This window comes from Bombyx mandarina, chromosome 19, assembly GCF_030267445.1.
Source record: "Bombyx mandarina strain Sakado chromosome 19, ASM3026744v2".
In the NCBI taxonomy this organism is placed as follows: domain Eukaryota; kingdom Metazoa; phylum Arthropoda; class Insecta; order Lepidoptera; family Bombycidae; genus Bombyx; species Bombyx mandarina.
The window spans coordinates 9,995,720-10,013,959 of record NC_143225.1 but is presented as its reverse complement, the minus strand read 5'-3'; the positions used below and the strand labels follow the sequence as shown (position 1 = coordinate 10,013,959).

Sequence of the window (18,240 nt, the reverse complement as noted above, 5' to 3'; positions counted from 1 at the left end):
TTCGAATCCCCCAAGCAGGTACCAAATTATCTATTGAAATAAGTACTTAAGAAATGTTCACGAATGACGTCGACGATGTAGGAATAACATTGGGTACTATAAATCAAACCCGCAAAAATTATAATTTGCGTAATTACTGCTAGTAAGCTGTGGCATTAGCCGGCGTGGGTAGGTACCGCCATCCTGGCTGTTTCTGTCGTGAAGCAGTAATACGTTTCGGTTTAAGGGTAAGGCAACCGTTGTAGAATTAAACTCAGAACTTATGTCTCAAGGTGGGTGGTGGAATTTACGTTGTTGATGTCTATGGGTTCCGGAAACCACTTAACACTAGGTGGGATGTAAGCTCGTTCGTCTTATTATATTTACATTATATAACAGTTTTTGGACCCTTAATTAATAATTAGCTTTCGATTATGCGACTTAGTGACTGTTGTCCTTTAGTGGACTTGTTTTTTTTTTTTTGAGATAGAAAGGTTGCTGCTGGCCCAGATATATTTCAACTTCACCAAGTATGTTGGGCGAGCATAAGTGCCATTTAACGTTTTATTAGTAGCCGTATACTAACCTCTGCGTAGCTTTATGGATTATAATAGGCAATCTCAACAACGACCGATCGATAAAGTGTTAAATTAGTAAGGCTTTACATACTAACCGAAAAAGTAACTGCATACTCCGTCCGAACGTTTGAAAGTTGACTATATCGTCTAAGGCACCTTGTTCTTTGACGTGACCGAAGACCGACATACCGATTATTGCGTATATGAATGTAATCAACGCTAACAGAGCTCCTATATTGAACAGAGCCGGTAACGATACCACTAATGCGAATAGAAGTTTCCTTATGCCCTTAGCAGCCTGAAAATTGATATGGCGGTTTTCATCAGTCAAAAATCTTTTCATCTCGTACCAGAAAAAGCCACAACAAAAAAGCTTAATGTAGAAAGTAAAAATATTGTTAACGACTAAGACAATATCTAAGTTGATGACAAAATTTAAAGGCATTTAAGTTTTCCATCGAGATTTGCGATAAAATAGCAATAACAAGTAGAAGCTTTTGTGAGTCCACGCGGGTAGGTACCACCACCCTGCTTATTTCTGCCGTGAAGCAGTAATGCGTTTCGGTTTGAAGGGTGGGGCAGCCATTGTAACTATACTGAGATCTTAGAACTTATATCTCAAGATGGGTGGCGCATTTACGTTGTAGATGTCTATGGGCTTCAGTAACCACTTAACACCAGTGGGCTGTGAGCTCGTCCACCCATCTATGCAATAAAAAAAAAGACGTCACGGAAAATCGGTACTTACTTTAATCAGTCTTAAGATTCTTCCTATACGAAATACTCTCACCACTCTCAGTAGAGTGGGCGATATGGGCAGATCTATCATTATATCTTCCATAACTATGCCTAAAATTGACGCTAAAACTAGAAGGAAATCAAAAACGTTCCAAGGCACCGTAAAGTAATGATACCTTAGACCGACGATCTTAACTATTGCTTCTGTAAGAGAGAAAATCGAACATGAGTGTTTATAAGAACATACGAAATGTGACATCGAGCGGTGAAAGGATTATTTGGCTGAAGCGATATTGTTGCATCTTAACAGGAGAGACATTTAAAGATTAATATTTGGAAAAAATAATAATAAAACTTATTCAGCTATTTGAATGGAGTAAACTTAATTGAAGTTCAATTAAAAACATCGAATGTTTTATGTATTTTTTTATTTTATATCCTACCTGGTGTTGAGTGGTTACTGGAGCCCATAGAAATCTACAATATAAATGCGCCACCCGCCTTGAGGTTATAAGTTCTAAGGTCTCGGTATAGTTATAGTTAGTCAGTATAGCTATAACGGCTGCCCCACCCTTCAAACCGAAACGCTGCTTCACAGCAGAAATAGCGGAGCGATGGTACCTACCCGTGCGGAGTCACAAGAGGTCCTACCACCAGTAATTATGTGAATTATAATTTTGCGGGTTTGATTTTTATTACACGATGTTATTCCTTCACTATGGAAGTCGATCGTGAACATTTGTTAAGTACGTTTGTCAATAAAAAAATTAGTACCCGTTTGCGGGATTCGAACACCGTTGCATCGCTAGATACGAATGTACCGGAAGTCTTATCCTTTAGTCCATGACGACTCACATACAACACCAAATAACCCGCACATTTATTTACAAAGATAAATGTTGCGTGTTAAGTAATATTCCGCCTATTTCTGCCGTGAAGCAGTAATGCGTTTCGGTTTGAAGGGTGGGGCAGCCGTTGTGACTATACTGAGACCTTAGAACTACATATATCTCAAGGTGTGTGGCGCATTTTACGTTGTAGATGTCTATGGGCTCCAGTAACCACTTAACACCAGGTGGGCTGTGAACTCGTCCACACACCTAAGCAATAAAAAAAAAAAATGTCGACTTAAACCAAACAACCTTTCACCCTTCGATATTGTATTATTTGGATGTAACATACCTAAGCCGAATACTGTAGTAAAAAACGCATTACTAACTTCAAGAATGAAGAATACGGAATGAGGCTGATCGTAATGCTCTATACCCATGGTGAGCATGTTTAAAAAAATTAGAACGAATATAGCTATTTCGAAACGACGCGAATTCGATAAATCATAGAACATTGCTAGAAATTGATTTCTTGGCCTCTTTATTACTTTCTGGGGCTTTTTCCTGCCAAGTTTCTTCATAGCAGTGTAATAATGTTTTTGGCTTTCTGTAAGGAACATTTCTAACACTCCTCCTTCATACTGTAAAATAATATTTAATTTTTATTTAGACATCACATTCGATAGATCATATATTGTTTTTTTTCATGTTCTTACTTACCTTCTTCTTGAGCATATTAAAATTATCTATTATTACTCCTATAAATAGATTGAGGGTGAAGAATGAGCCGCAGACGATAAATATAACAAAATATATGTACGCATATAGATTTGCCTCTCTCGCTGGTTGCAAGTCGACTCCTCGTGCGTCAACTGCGTCGGCCATTACTTCCATCCACCCCTCAAACGTGGCTACTTGAAATAACGCTAAATACGCTATACCGACATGGTCAAAAGATATCTTGGAATTCACCCAAGAGAAATTATTATAGTAACATTCCCATTTATCGTTTACTATCTGAAATAGAAAATAAAATGTTTTTATTGCGCTTCATAATATCGAAGGCACCGTTTCTTTGTCAAACGTCAAAAAAGTGAACTTATAACTTCTATCTTATATGAGATGCATCGTCGTCTTATCACGCAGCAGTTTGAGGGTAGGTGTAATTCAATAAACCGATATCGTTCATTTGTTTAGTAAGTATGGTATAGCAACCGGCAAACTTCGTGGGAAAATGACCTTGACTGCGCAGAACCGAATTTTAAATCACTTTGGTGGTGAGGGTGAGGCGCGACGGCAGGGGAAATCGTATCGAGCGCGTTATTGGTAGATCAGTCGAACCTTGCGCCCCGCACCGCGCCCTCGTTCCGCTTGCTCCCAAAAGTACGCTTGCGTACAGTAAAAATTCTATCGTTATTAATCGTTAAGTTATTTGTTATAATTGCTTGTTGACTTTGTTGCCATTGCTATATGTTGAGTGTTTGTTGATTTTTTATAAAAAATACACTATGGCGTAGTATTCAAAAGAAAGGGTAGAAAAATTGTGTTCGACGTATATTGCTTCATTATAAAACAGGAGAAGAATGATATGGAAAAAGTAAAACAGACTTCAGAAGCAAGAAAAACATCAGTGAGTACTGCTAGGTGCATTATTAACGAAGCTAAAGACTCTGGCTTGCTCGCCGTGTTTCGGACTCCGGGTAAGAAAAGATCAGGGAAGAAGAAAGTTACCGGAATGGATAGTTTCGTTCAATCTGTAATAAAAAGTTGTAATCATAATAACAAGCAGCGAAACTCCGTATCGTAGAGAAAGGCTTCGAAAAATTTAAAGAAGATATAAATTTTAATGGCTCGGAATGAAGAATGATGGAAAAAAAAACAGAAAGTAATCGGAAGCTGGTAATTAAAAAAAGTAACATTCGATTATTACGAATCGAATATCTTCAAAAAATAATTAATTATAGACAAAAAAGAAGACCGAACCGACCGAGTTGTAAACTACACCGATGAGCCCTATGTCGACTCATCACGATGATAGCGACTCGGGTGATGAAAACAGTGATGACGATGATGGTCATGATTATGATAACGAAAAAAAATTTACAAATACCAGCTTCGCTTCAACTGAACCAAGACCTGGCAACAGCTCTAGTTTGGACTAAATAGAAGGAATATCTATTTTACCCCAAGATTAAATTATTACAATTATTAACCTATATTAAATACATAATATGTTGATTTTAATAATTTAATAGCATTATGACGCAGAGTAAATATTGTTTTTGCACATGAGTGTACCATGCGCGAACTTACCCCCACTACGTCGACAAATGCTCAAGAAGTTTACCGGCTATTATATACCTTGTGACATTTCACAAAGAAGGATTTTTGATGTTCGTAGTTGGTCCGATTATGAAAGATTTTTTTTTACGACACAGCTTTTTTGAGCGGTCCCGCTACATTGCTATCAGTCATGTGTATGTGCATTGTCTTGTCGCGCATACAGAGCTATAATATCACTTATGCCATTCATGTTAAAACTGAACTGAGTTAGAGAAAATCCACTTTTAATAGCTATTAATGTTATGTTTGCTTTGAATAATAATGTTTAAAGTTGTAGTTTAAATATTTTTATTTTAGTTCTGTAGTCGAGAAGAACTATATAATTGTATTAAGATGTTGAATTTTCAACGCTTCTGAAAAATCACATCTTTTTTTTTTTATAAATAAATATTTTTACTAACAATCACGCCACGTTAACTAGTCCCGTGATAAGTTCGTAAAGAACTTGTGTTACAGGTACCAGATAAGGGATATAAACTTCGATCAGTACTATTATTGATCGAAGGATATAAATGTAAGATTTTTATTATACACATACATATATTTAATATACATCCATTACCCTGGAAAAGACATTTATATTTATCATACAAATATCTTCCCTTGGCGGGATTCGTACCCGCGACCCCCTTGTGTAGTGACCATGTCACTTACCACTACACCAGACGGCCGTTAGCATAAGTGATGTTATAGCACCGTATGTGCGTTGTGTTTCTAATCATTCTTGATTGGAGCGTGGTTACCAGTGATGCTGTAACTTTGCACAGACACTTTAATATTGAAGGAATAATATCGTATAGTATAAACCAAAAGCCGCAAAAGTTGTGATTCGTGCAATTACTGATGTTAAGGCGTCTTGTGAGCTTGCACGGGTGGGGACCGCTACCCCGACAATTTATACCGCGAATCAGTAATGCGTTCAGGTTTGCCGGTTGGGGCAGTTATTGTGCTATCGAACTGGGACTGAGACTCATGTTCCAAGCTGAACGGCCACATTTACACTGTTAATGTCTATGGTTATAATATGGTAACCAATCGAGCCATGTGGTCTGTGAGCTTGTCCATGCATCTAAGCAATAATCAATTCAATCAATTTTAGCTTCTTACGAACAATTGATTCCGGCACGTCTGTAAAAACAACTGCTAAATCTATGCCTTTTGGATTTTCATTTCCCAACCAATTACTTTTATCTGTTTCATGACTGGTACAATCTTAATCTGATGTTTATGGGTAAATAGAGGTAATATCACTTACGTCTAAAGGTAATAATTCTCCTTCTTCATTAACGCACTTGAAGAATTTGCCTCCGAAAAACTGTACTCCCATTATAGAGAATATCAACCAAAACACTAAACAAACTAGCAGAACGTTGAAAATGCTGGGTATCGCGTACATCAGGGCGTTCACGACTATACGCATGCCCTGCCACCTCGAGATCGCTCGAAGCGGCCTCAAAGCGCGTAAAGTCCGTAACGATCTTAAAACTTTCAAATTTTCATTCTCTTCTATCAACAAACTAAATACAGAAACCTGTAAAAATAATGCGAATTAATTAACCGTTCAAAATGTTAAAGAATATAGAATAGTATAGAATATCTAATGGTGGTAGGACCGCTTGTGAGTCCGCGCGTGCAGGTGCCACCGCCCCGCCTATTTCTGCCGTGAATCAGTAATGCGTTTCGGTTTGAAGGGTGGGGCAGCCGTTGTAACTATACTGAGATGTTAGAACTTATATCTCAAGGTGGGTGGAGCATTTACGTTGTAGATGTCTATGGGCTCCAGTAACCACTTAACACCAGGTGGGCTGTGAGCTCGTCCACAAATCGAAGCAATAAAAAAAAGGAATATACTTTTTGAACTGCGAATGAGCATACTTACGAATACTATAGTAAAATCTAACAACGTCCAAAAGCTAGTGAAGTATCTGAAGAATCCTAAAGCTATCCATTTGAGAAACATTTCTATTATGAATATCATACAGAATCCCAAATTGGTCCAGTACAATATCTTCTTCAATGGTTTGTTCTTTTCCAGGTGAATGTCTTCGAAGCACAGCGTGATGCTCGAAGCAAATATCAGGACTAGAACGAACCACTCGAATGCGGGCGTGTCCACATAACGTAAAACAAATGTTCGAACCAACATCCAACGTTGGCCAATTTTTGTGTCTATACACGTGTCCCAACACGAGCTTCTGTAATAAAGATAATATACAAAAATAGTATAATATTATTTTGAGATTATATATACTGTGGCGTAACATAATTGATTTTCAAATAAAATTATACGGTAACTAGCGGCTTGGCTCTGCCTCTGGCATTGCTGACGTCCATGAGCGACGGTAACCATTTACCATCAGTACGTATTCACCGTCACTCATGGAAATCTCAGGGGCATATACAAGTTGCATATTGCACCAAAACTAATACAATTTCATTCGACAACTTATAACTGAACGTGGTAAAATCATCATCGCCTCGGAAACCGGTTGTTTGCAAGCTAAATGCTTGATTGTAAATATTAGATCGTACGTACATATCGTAACATTGACTCGGGAAGCAATCCTGGGGCACTTTTGGTTCCTTCTGTTTCCCGAATCCCGGAAAATTTCCCATCGCATCGATGTACTGGCCTTTAGAGTTCTTCCGCCCCCCTACGGTCAATTCATCCACATAAGAAACTAATGTTTGCCACGGATGTTTCATGTCGTCCTCGTCAGGCTTTTTATTCGGATCTTTGGATAACGTGTTTGGCGGGTCTCTACCTTGCTTCTTAGTTTTCTCCGGTGTTGTTTTACAAGAGAACTGTGCCATTTCATAATGTTCGTTCTCTTCGTCTGCAATCAGGTTGACAATAAGTTTATCAATTTAAAATACGTTGTGCCTTATTAATACTGTTTGGTGAGAACGTTCTAAATTACAATTTGAATATTAGAACATTCTCGTCAACAATAAGAAAATGTAGTCATATCTCACGTATTGTGTTACACAATTTTATATTAATAACTAGCTGACCCGTCAGACTTCGTAGTACCTCAACCGATAAATAAAAGAACTAAACTTTTGTATAAAATAAACTTAAAACAAACAAAAAGAAACCTCCGACACGACGGGGACACATCAAAGGAAAAACAAAATTGTTATTTTTATTTAATTCCAAGCATTTTCATATTTATCTACCTTTTAAACTTTTTCTGGACTTCCACAAATTATTCAAGATCATAATTAGCCAAATCGGTCCAGCCGTTCTCGAGTTTTAGCGAGACTAACGAACAGCAATTCATTTTTATATATATAGAAGATATACTTCTATTTTATCTTCTGACGGAGTTATGACCAAAATTCATCTATACTAATATTATAAAGAGGAAAGATTTGTTTGTTTGTTTGTTTCGAATAGGCTCCGAAACTACTGGACCGATTTGAAAAATTATTTTTCCATTAGAAGCCGACATTGTCCCTGATGAACATAGGCAATTTTTTTTTTTTTTTTTTTCTTTTTTTCATGTGTGTTTTAATGTTTCCGAAGCGAAGCGAGGGCGGGTCGCTAGTTATCGATTATGAGATTACAATCGAGTTCCTTACCTCTCGAATCCGATGGTTGTGTGTAATATCCAGAAGATATTTGATTTAGTAGTTTTTGCGCTGACTTTTGTTCGAACGGCGACGTATCTTCTAGATTTTCTTTGGAATCTTCCCTAATGCTTGTTATCTTGTGTTCGGTTGCCAAGTCTCGTACGTCTTTTAACGTCTCTTGACTGCCGTGGTTAATGTTGCTGCAGCTCTGATACAGTTGCGGGTATGCGAATTCTGAACCAACAGAAATTGGCCTGAAAAGTAAACATAATATGAGATGTTTTGAAGTATTTAATCTATGTTATGAAGTCGTCGTGGTCTAAAGGATAAGACGTCCGGTGCGTTCGTGTTGAGCGATGCACCGGTGTTCGAATCTCAGGCGGGTACAAATTTTTCTAATGAAATACGTACTCAACAAATGTTCACGATTGACTTTCACGGTGAAGGAATAACATCGTGTAATAAAAATCAAACCCACAAATTTTAATTTGCGTAATTACTGGTGGTAGGACCTCTTGTGAGTCCGCGCGGGTAGATACCACCACCCTGCTTATTTCTGCCGTGAAGCAGTAATACGTTTCGGTTTGAAGGGTGGGGCAGCTAAAAACTTATATCTCAAGGTCGGTGGCTCGTTTACGTTGTAGACGTCTATGGGCTCCAGTAACCACTTAACACCAAGTGGGCTGTGAGTTCATCCACCCATTTAAGCAATAAAAATAAAAAAAAATAAAAATAAAAAGAATACCTGTTTACGGCCTCTTGGTAGCTATGGCTATAGATATTGTCATGCGGAAAGAGTATGGTCTCCTGTATTGAGGCGGAGTAACGCTGCTCGCTCGGTATTGACGCTTTCTTCTCTTTAATAGCTCGTTGCTGTGACATGAATTCGTTAACTAGCTCCTCTAATTTCGATTTTTTTTCAGTCTCTTTACTTCTAGATATAAGAAAACCTTTCTTCCTTACTATAGAACGTATTCTATCGAAGCTTTTAGCTAATTTTGAATCTTCGCCCACTTCCTGTAAGTTAAATATAGATTGTACTAGCTGACACGGCAGACTTCGTAGTGCCTCAATCGATAAATAAAAGATCTAAGCTTTTGTATAAAATAAACTTAAAACAAACAGGAATCCGTCCGACGGGGGTCATATCAAAGGGAAAACAAAATTGTTATTTTTATTGAATTCCGAGCATTTTCATATTTATCTACCTTTTAAACCTTCTCTAGACTTCCACAAATAATTTAAGACCAAAATTAGCGAAATCGGTGCAGCTGTTCTTGAGTTTTAGCGAGACTAACGAACAGTAATTAATTTATATATATAGATTAAGAACAAAAACAAGAAATCCACATTAGAGTGTACCTAAATGGATACGAGTGTTACCTCTTTTTTATTTTTAAGTTCTTCACTGTTAAAGCTGTTGAGCAGCAAGGCAAGGAAGAGATTGAGCACCATGAAATTTCCCATTACGAGAGCCGGTAAGAATATGAAGAAACAGCTCTCTGCGCCACTGGCTTGCTCGGCTCTCATACAGTCCCACAGGGGCTCGATCCATTCACCGCACAGTATCCGAAATATCATCATGAACGAATGGAAGAAATCATTAAAGTTCCATCTAAAGTACAAAAAGTCAATAAGCAAACATTTCAACAAACACTTATTTCACCGATCAATGTTTTTTTGTTTACTGGAAATAAAAATAGAAATGTTCACGATTGACTGCCATGGTGAAGGAATAACATCGTGTAATAAAAATTGAAACCCGCAAAATTATAATTTGCGTAATTACTGATAGCAGGACTTCTTATGAGTCCGCGCAGGTAGGTACCACCACCCTGCCTATTTCTGCCGTGAAGCAGTAATGCGTTTCGGTTTGAAGGGTGGGGTAGCCGTTGTAACTATACTTGAGACCTTAGATTAGAATTTATATCTCAAGGTGGGTGGCGCATTTACGTTGTGGATGTCTATGGGGTCCAGTAACCACTTAACACCAGGTGGGCTGTGAGCTCGTCCACCCATCTAGATATAAAAAAAGTTAAAAATACAGAAGTTTGCATACCTGGGTACTGGATCTGGATCGAACTTATCAGGGGTGTAAGATTTAGAAAACAGCTGCATACCGATTACCGCAAATATGTATATAACTATCACTAATACGAACGTCAAATTACCAAGAGCACCTATAGTCGATATTATAATACTCAACAACACTTTCATCGTAGTCCACGACTGGGCTAACTTTAACACTCTCAACTGTAACAAATACAATAACATAACATTCAGCTCGCAGAATTATCTTAGCTAGTGGTCGCACAGTAGTCGAAATTAGACTATTAATGAACTGAAATCATAAGTTTGTACATTATTGTTTCTATTGTCAAAGACTATTGTACTTCTAATCAGAGATTTTTCCAAGACTACACTATAAACAAATAAAATTAAACTTTATTATAGACAAACAATATTAATCTATTCTTAATTTGGCCACAGACTTTAAACATTAACAAAGGTTTGATAATAAATGTAGAGGTATATATTGTGTTGTGTCAAAAACATGGTAGTGTGGGTAATGCTTGTTTTATTAATTTAATGTATTTTTTTATGCATAATTAAAAAAAATAATAGCATTCTGCACTCTGTATTCTCTATAAGTGTGGGAAATTTCATACTCCGTAACGCGCAATTTTCGTAAAAAGGGGTACAAAGTTTTTGCTTCACGTGTTAATATATAGATGATGTTTTTAAATGTTAACTTACCAAACGCAGGCCACGTAGCACGGACAAGCCGTCCACTAATTCAAATATGAGATCGAGTAAGCTAGCCGAAACTATGATTAGATCGAATATATTCCATCCGCAAGCAAAAAAGTCTTTACTCATCGCCATCACTTTCATTATACACTCTAAAGTAAATATAGAAGTGAAAACCTGAAAAACGATAATAATAAAAATGACTAACGAAATAAATTTTTGACGTAATTTGTATCGTTTGGTTTAGATCAGTGATTCTCAACCTTTTTTTTGTTGCGGCACATATTAAACGATTTCAAAATTTGGCGGCACACAAAAAAAAAGATAAAATGTATTTACTTACTACAACACACTGCATAAATAGTTTATAAAAAAAATTTAATATACGAAATAAACTAAAATATACTATAATTCTTTTTTGTGGATTTAAATATATATTCATGTTTAAAATATTTTTCTTTTAAAATTATGTAATTTAATAATATTAACATTATTACATATTCGCAAAATTTGGCGGCACACTTTTGAAATTTGGCGGCACACAAAAGTGCCGCGGAACTGTGGTTGAGAATCACTGGTTTAGATAATCACCTTATTTCCTATATCTAAGACCCTTCTAACGTTCTCGCTCATGCCGTGATGCTCTAGAGCCAAAAACAATGTGTTTAAAACGATACAAGTCGTAATGAACAACTCGAATAGAGGATCCTTCACGATCCCGTAAAGACAGTTTTGGAATTGAAGCCAACCTTCGTAGTCTATGCAGCAAGACACGCAACACTCGCAGTTTCTATCCACGAGTTCATCTGTAATTAAATTTGAGTGATAATTTCACAAATGTTTGAACAAATTCGGACATAACACACAAGGAACGGGCAAAATCAACGAAAGCGTCGTAAGCTTTTTATCTATAAAGGCGCTTTAAGCTTTAGTAAGAAAATTAGCCATTACATCCAAGTTTGCATGCAACGATAAGCAAGGAAACGGGATAGGAATCATTGTGCGGATATCACCGGAAATTCAAGGAAAACCAGTAAAGGGTAATTTGATAATTATTCAAAAGCCAATATGATTATTGAATAGTGTTTCAATTGAATCGATATAATTTGATCAATTTATATATGTATGTTTTTTGTAATCATTTTTATTCCAACCAAAAAATTAATTTTTTTATAAATAATAGTTTAAAAAACTAACAAAACACGCTTCTATAAAAAATCCAACTAAAATATAGAAAATAAATTTGAATTAAAAATAGTGTAAGAAAATTTATTTTCTGTTTTTTATTTGGATTTTATATTATATAAATGCGTATTTTGTTATTTTTTTTTAAATATTATATTTTTCATTTTTTAGTTGAATACCAATTTTTTCAAATTTTTTTTTATAATTTTTTATTTTATTTTGAATTGTCATCGGTCCTTAATAAGTATACAAAATTTCGAGTTAATCCGTTCAAAATCATGTTCAAAGATTCCTTTACATACATACATACGTCTGAAGCTAATAAAAGGGTAATAAAAAAAAAGCCTCGTCATATTTATTTACGTATTTATGTTTGTATGCGAATTATTTGTAAAGACGAGACAACAACGAGTTAGCCAATTGCGACGTAGCCCGGCAGTCTTCCTGTGGGGAACAGGGGTGGACTGGGTAGCAGCATTGGCGTCAGTGTTTACTAACCTGTGAAGTAAGTGCAATTTTGCTCGTAATTGCCCATATGAGTTTTGTGCTTTGCTGCCAATAAACCGATCTCATTAATTTTCGTCGTTTCCGCTTGCGGGAGGGCGGGCGCACGCTCGTATGGCCAGTCCGCCCCTGACGATATTAATGAGGGTAGAAGCGTAATTGCAAAAGTGTCGAATTAAATGAACAATGAATATTTAATTAGATATAGGATTGGAGCTACCGGTGACTCGAGAAGGACAATAAAAATAACATGCCATATAAAGTAATTGAGGAGTAAAAGGCTATAGTTTAACCTATAGCAATAGTTTAAGCGACATTTCGTTTCTATGTTTTTTTTTATTGCTTAGATGGGTGGACGAGCTCACAACCCACCTGGTGTTAAGTGGTCACTGGAGCTCATAGACATCTACAACGTAAATGCGCCACCCACCTTGAACTTATAAGTTCTAAGATCTCTCACTATAGTTACAACGGCTGCCCCACCCTTCAAACCGAAACGCATTACCGCTTCACGGCAGAAATAGACAGAGCGGTGGTACCTACCTGTGCGGACTGTACAAGAGGTCCTACCACCAGTAATATTTATAATTAAACTTCAATTAAGTTTATTCCTTTGAAATAGCTGAAGAAGTTTTTATTTAATATTTTTCTAATTTTAAACTTTAAATTTCTCTCCTGTAAAGTTACAAAAATGTTGCATAAACCAAATAGCCATAGATAGCTTTTCACCGCTCGATATATTAAAATGAAGGCACAGGTTAAATAGGGGAGGTTATATTTTAAATTACGTTAATTTTTGTATTTTAACAAGACAAATGTATCCAAAAATGGCATGTTTCCTTTAATAGTCCGGTATTGTTTTATGAAAATTGTAGGACGAAATTTCAAAATGTTGCACAACTACAGCGAGAATTAATCAGTTTGTTTAATATATTTGAATAATTTGGATACTGTATCTTCAAATGTATTATTGTACATTATTTACAAGTTCAATGATAGTGACAGTTATTTTCATAGCTTAAACTGAATTAAAGTGCATAATATTGTAATTTAATTTTTTTATTTCATCGTAGTAATAGTAAAAAATTTATTTGTTGTACATATTTGCTTCTGCAACAATTTATTTACAAAGTTTGTTTTTAAAAAAGTTCAAGTTCACAATTAATTATTATCAAAGTATTCACAAATGCAAGTGACATTTACTTAATAAAAAAACAACAATACAGAGATTTAAATTGGGATACAAAAATACTTAGAAGGTGACAGAAACGTTCTCTACATAAGATCGTTTGTACGAGAATCAACAAAACTGTATACATAATAGTATAAAATTAGAAAAAAAAAAAACAATATTACAATTGCAAGAAACGCAAGCAATGCTTGAGTTCGAAATTCTAGTCCGTTGGTCGTAACTGTTTGTGATTATAGAAACAATCATGCAATAAAGTTCAGCAAAGATGTTCATATATTAAAGGCTGCTCTACTAAATTGCATTTCAAAGAAGACTTCTGTCCTAATTTAGGCCGGTTTATCGTGAAAATATGTACTTAGTGTCGGCAAAGCGTAGTCGATTCCGTGACAGAGATTTTTAGTATAGTGAATTTATATAACGTGCTTCGTGTAAAGCCGTGCCAATAGTTAATATGTTATAATGCTATCAAATGTTAAAATAGCATTAATGGCATAACGTAATTGGTAGTTAATAATTGATTTTTACCTAAAACGACGATCTGATTGAGGTAGTCCGGATTCAATGGATATCTTTCGTACACGGTTTCTTTCTGCTTATCGCCTTTCTTTACTTTCTCTATTGGTTTCTCTTCTCGTATTCTTAGTTTGGCTTTCTGTTTTGGTTCTTCTGTGTGACTCTCCTGTGTTTGCTGTGAAAATACCAACGTTTCATACACATAGATGAGTTTTTAATTTTACCCAGCCGAATACAAAATTTTGGCAAAATAAAATTTCCTTTTGACGAGTGTCAATAGTAATGGATCGCGGTAGGTTCTTTTATTTGTAATAGCGTTTTCGTCGAGATAACTTTAAGATGAAAGGTTGATTGAAGTAAAAACTTCTGAAAGTTTTGCATCAAAACTCGATGAAGCTGATTGAACTTTCGAAAATTAAGACTATAAAAGGCGAAATGATGATATAGAATATTTCTGAACATTGACTCTTGTCACATCTGAATGGCACATATATAAATTAGTTTCTAAACAAAACGTATGGAAAAATATCAAATAAATATCAATAAATGATTCTCATTAAGTAATGAAAGAAGAATGATACGTATTAAGTAGTGGTGATAGAAGTTACATCGAATAAGATCTGAAACCTTCTGCTGGCCAGAAATGCCATACGGAGAGAAATACCCTTTAGTTCAAAAACGAACAACTTTATTAATATTCGGCATTCTTCGATTCGAAGTCTGAATTGTTTTTTATAACGGAACTCCTACCCTATATATCGAATCATGTGATTGTGCAGGCAAACAGGCAAACAAATCCTACGCCATAAATCCGATCGTTAGTATAGAATTCGAAAAATGCTACTGCTTGGTTTGATTTCAGGACTTTTTGCGACACAACTGGAAGTAGACGGAGTTTTTACTAGTGTTAGGACTTCTTGTGAGTCCGCGCGGGTAGGTACCACCGCCCTGCCTATTCTGCCGGGAAGCAGTAATGCGTTTTGGTCTGAAGGGTAGGTAGCCGTTGTAACTATACTGAGATCTTAGAACTTATATCTCAAGGTGGGTGGCGCATTTACGTTGTAGAAGTCATTGCCCACATTTAACCACTTACACCAGGTGGGCTGTGAGCTCGTCTATCCATCTAAGCAATAAAAAAAAAATGTCGTGTTATTCTAGGTACAGCCACGGTAATATTTAGTATCGGGTATTTCGTCCTGCTAAAAAAATCTAAGGTAAACGTACTTGTAAAGGTGGCATTGGTGTCGATTGCTGCAGTGCAGGCAACGGCGGCGGCATTAACAATACCCGCCTCGGGTGAGGGTGTGGGGCCTGGTCATCAGACGTGTGTTCTCCGTCGTCGTGGTCATCGACCACACCGGAGTCGTCGAGCGATGATTCTCTATTGTTACTGTGATCGCTCAGTTGACGACCAGCTGCACTCAGGATGCCACGACCTTGAATTAAAATTAAGGGAGGTTTTATGAATGTTCCACATTAAATTATCGGTAGTGAATCGCCTGTTTCCGGTAAATCCGGTGAATGTCCGTTAGATGAAAGATAATGTAATGAACTCGTGATCTGAAGACACATAACAAGGTATAGTCCGCGCGGGTAGGTACCACCACCCTGTCTATTTCTGCCGTGAAGCAGTAAGACGTTTCGGTTTGAAGAGTGGGGCAGCCGTTGTAGCTATACTTGAGACCTTAGAACTTATGTCTCAAGGTGGGTGGCGCATTCACGTTGTAGATTTCTATGGGCTCCAGTAACCACTTAATACCAGGTGGGCTGTGAATTCGTCCACCCATCTAAGCAAAAACATCTAAAAAAAAGGTATGAACGCCATTTTAAAGGTAACAGCGGTACGAGAAATGGAATCATCGTATAAAATGATCGTTGGCGATTGATGAAAGAGATGTTCTGTTGTTGGGAACAGCTTCGTCGCGACCACTAATTTCCATAGTTACTCGCACAGACAGCGAAGTTGATACGATGCGATAGCTACATAGATGCGATAGCTGGATCCGAAACGTCGGGAATAATATACTAACAATAAAAAGAGTAAGATAAAACCGTAAAAGTAGTTTAAAACGACAAGCTAACACCGAAAGAAATACTGAAATCTTTATCTTATCTTTTTTTACTTGAAAAATTAAGATTGAAAGAATTCATTTCATTCATATAACCCATGTTTCATTATCTCAATTGCTTTTCATTGCTCGCTAAATTTTTGTTCTAAAATGAAACTTAATTCCATTTGTGACGCATTATTCTTATTATGCAGTTTTAAATTAACAGCGAGCAATGAAAAGCGAACAAATTTTTAAACCGGATTCCATCTGCATTCACGCTTCAAGTAACCACAAGCATATAACTAAAATGCATGGCGTACCCCGACAAACGATTTCCATAAAAGTAACCCGACATGAGAAGCGCACAATTATGTAACTCAGACATGCGGTCCAAGTATAAAATGATGTACCTAATGCATTGTCGGGGTGGAGGGTGTGAGGGGGCGGCGGCGGAGGCGGCGGCGGCGGCAAAGGTGGCGGTGACGCGCTCGGGGTCACCGACCTGGATCTCGACCTAAAAGAAGATAATTTATTGCATAACTAATGACTTCGTATTGGTTTTGATTATGTATTAAATTGATCAATAAGTAATGTACAGTGTACACATAATTTTTTTCTTTCACAAAAGCAAATTCAATTTCATTTGTTTTCATTTTCAGCGTTAATCTCGACATTGCTTTTACTAAATAAATTTAACCTAACTTAGATGATCAAAAATTAACTTTGTAGTTGTCTTCACTTAATATTAGACAGAGATAAGACATGTATCGAAAAAAGTATTTATTATTAGGTTATAATATATACGATATATTAACATACCGTCTGTAGTAATAGTAAACGTCACTTCTTCTACAGTTTCTACTATCTAACGCCTTGTCTAAGTACTGATGTTAAGGCATGCTGCAAGTATACATTTGGGTTGTGCCTTGCTGCCTACATCCGAAACGAAACAATGGTACATTTCTGTTTGCAGCGTAACACTGCCTTTAGGGTGCAACAGCACCAAAATCATTCTTGGCGATAATACTGCCATTTGTGTTTACTATGTCTTTTTGACATTATTAATTTATCTCATTTTGTGTACAATGAAGATTAAGTAAATATATAATGCAATGTAGTCTTCAGTTTTGTGTATCAAAGCCAGCAGTGGTAATCACGTTTTGTCTAAGTGCTATGAAAATCGCTCAGCACAAGGCGCACTATTAACGAGTCTGCTTGGAGTCTGCTTAGATTCTGCTTAGATTCTGCTTAGAGTCTGCTTAGGGAATTAAAGATAAATTAGAGCAGGTACTTGCTTATTGTTTTTGATGTCTAAACATAAGATAGGCTTCAAAAACAGTGTTTTCTATTTACAACAAGAATGAACGGTTTGTAAACCACAACATTAAGTTACGTTTGGTCCGTCGCGTCGCCGCAAGTATTTCTTCCCACGTTAATTTCCGGTTAATGAATACAAAGTCTTGTAGGGGCTAACCGCTCGTTATGCTAAAATGTCGCCATACACGATTATCATGCAAATTTGCCTAGGTGTTGACTGCGGGGCTAAACGGAATCGGGTCAAACACGTGGGCGGAGCATCGACCGGAAATATGGATTATAACACGGGAAGCTATTTGCCTGGCGTTATCCGAGCTTGTTTATAGAGGTTAAATGGTTTTTTTGTTGTTTTCAATGTCTTTTCATTCTGAGAATGTAATGGTTTGGTTTATTTGGCAGCATCAATTTACCATTTTGTTCCTTTTTTAATGTGAATCCTTACTATTAATTACGCTAGATTTGAGTATATTTGGGACCCAAATTAATCTATTTGAAGAGTGGGATCGCATTATTTTTAGATCGGAGACTAAAATCACAGCTTCGAACGAATGAAGCTAGTTATGATATGTATCTTGTGAACTTCGTGTGCATACATCTCAGCAAAAAATGTACATTAATCCAAGTATTTGCTTGTAATATTGAATGACTGGCAGGAAATATTAGTGATTCGACAGATACAAATG

General features: G+C 36.5%; 1 protein-coding gene across 5 annotated transcripts in view; it reads right to left on the bottom strand.

Annotated features, from left to right (window-relative positions):
- Positions 1-18,240, bottom strand: part of SC1 (voltage-dependent cation channel SC1) — a 170,874-nt gene that overhangs the window by 7,393 nt on the left and 145,241 nt on the right. For 2 of the 5 annotated variants that reach the window (XM_089735311.1, XM_089735310.1), the window contains exons 9-25: positions 16,651-16,754; positions 15,414-15,625; positions 14,202-14,364; positions 12,479-12,613; positions 11,387-11,601; positions 10,802-10,972; positions 10,104-10,297; positions 9,428-9,659; positions 8,790-9,061; positions 8,054-8,298; positions 7,005-7,305; positions 6,348-6,663; positions 5,724-5,999; positions 2,846-3,142; positions 2,478-2,766; positions 1,306-1,499; positions 653-855 (exon numbers count right to left, since the gene is read on the bottom strand). In XM_089735311.1, coding sequence (XP_089591437.1) covers positions 653-855; positions 1,306-1,499; positions 2,478-2,766; positions 2,846-3,142; positions 5,724-5,999; positions 6,348-6,663; positions 7,005-7,305; positions 8,054-8,298; positions 8,790-9,061; positions 9,428-9,659; positions 10,104-10,297; positions 10,802-10,972; positions 11,387-11,601; positions 12,479-12,613; positions 14,202-14,364; positions 15,414-15,625; positions 16,651-16,754 — 3,819 coding nt within the window. The remainder of the gene's footprint in view (positions 1-652; positions 856-1,305; positions 1,500-2,477; positions 2,767-2,845; positions 3,143-5,723; positions 6,000-6,347; positions 6,664-7,004; positions 7,306-8,053; positions 8,299-8,789; positions 9,062-9,427; positions 9,660-10,103; positions 10,298-10,801; positions 10,973-11,386; positions 11,602-12,478; positions 12,614-14,201; positions 14,365-15,413; positions 15,626-16,650; positions 16,755-18,240) is intronic. The other 3 variants (XM_089735312.1, XM_089735313.1, XM_028176424.2) reach the window with 3 other exon arrangements.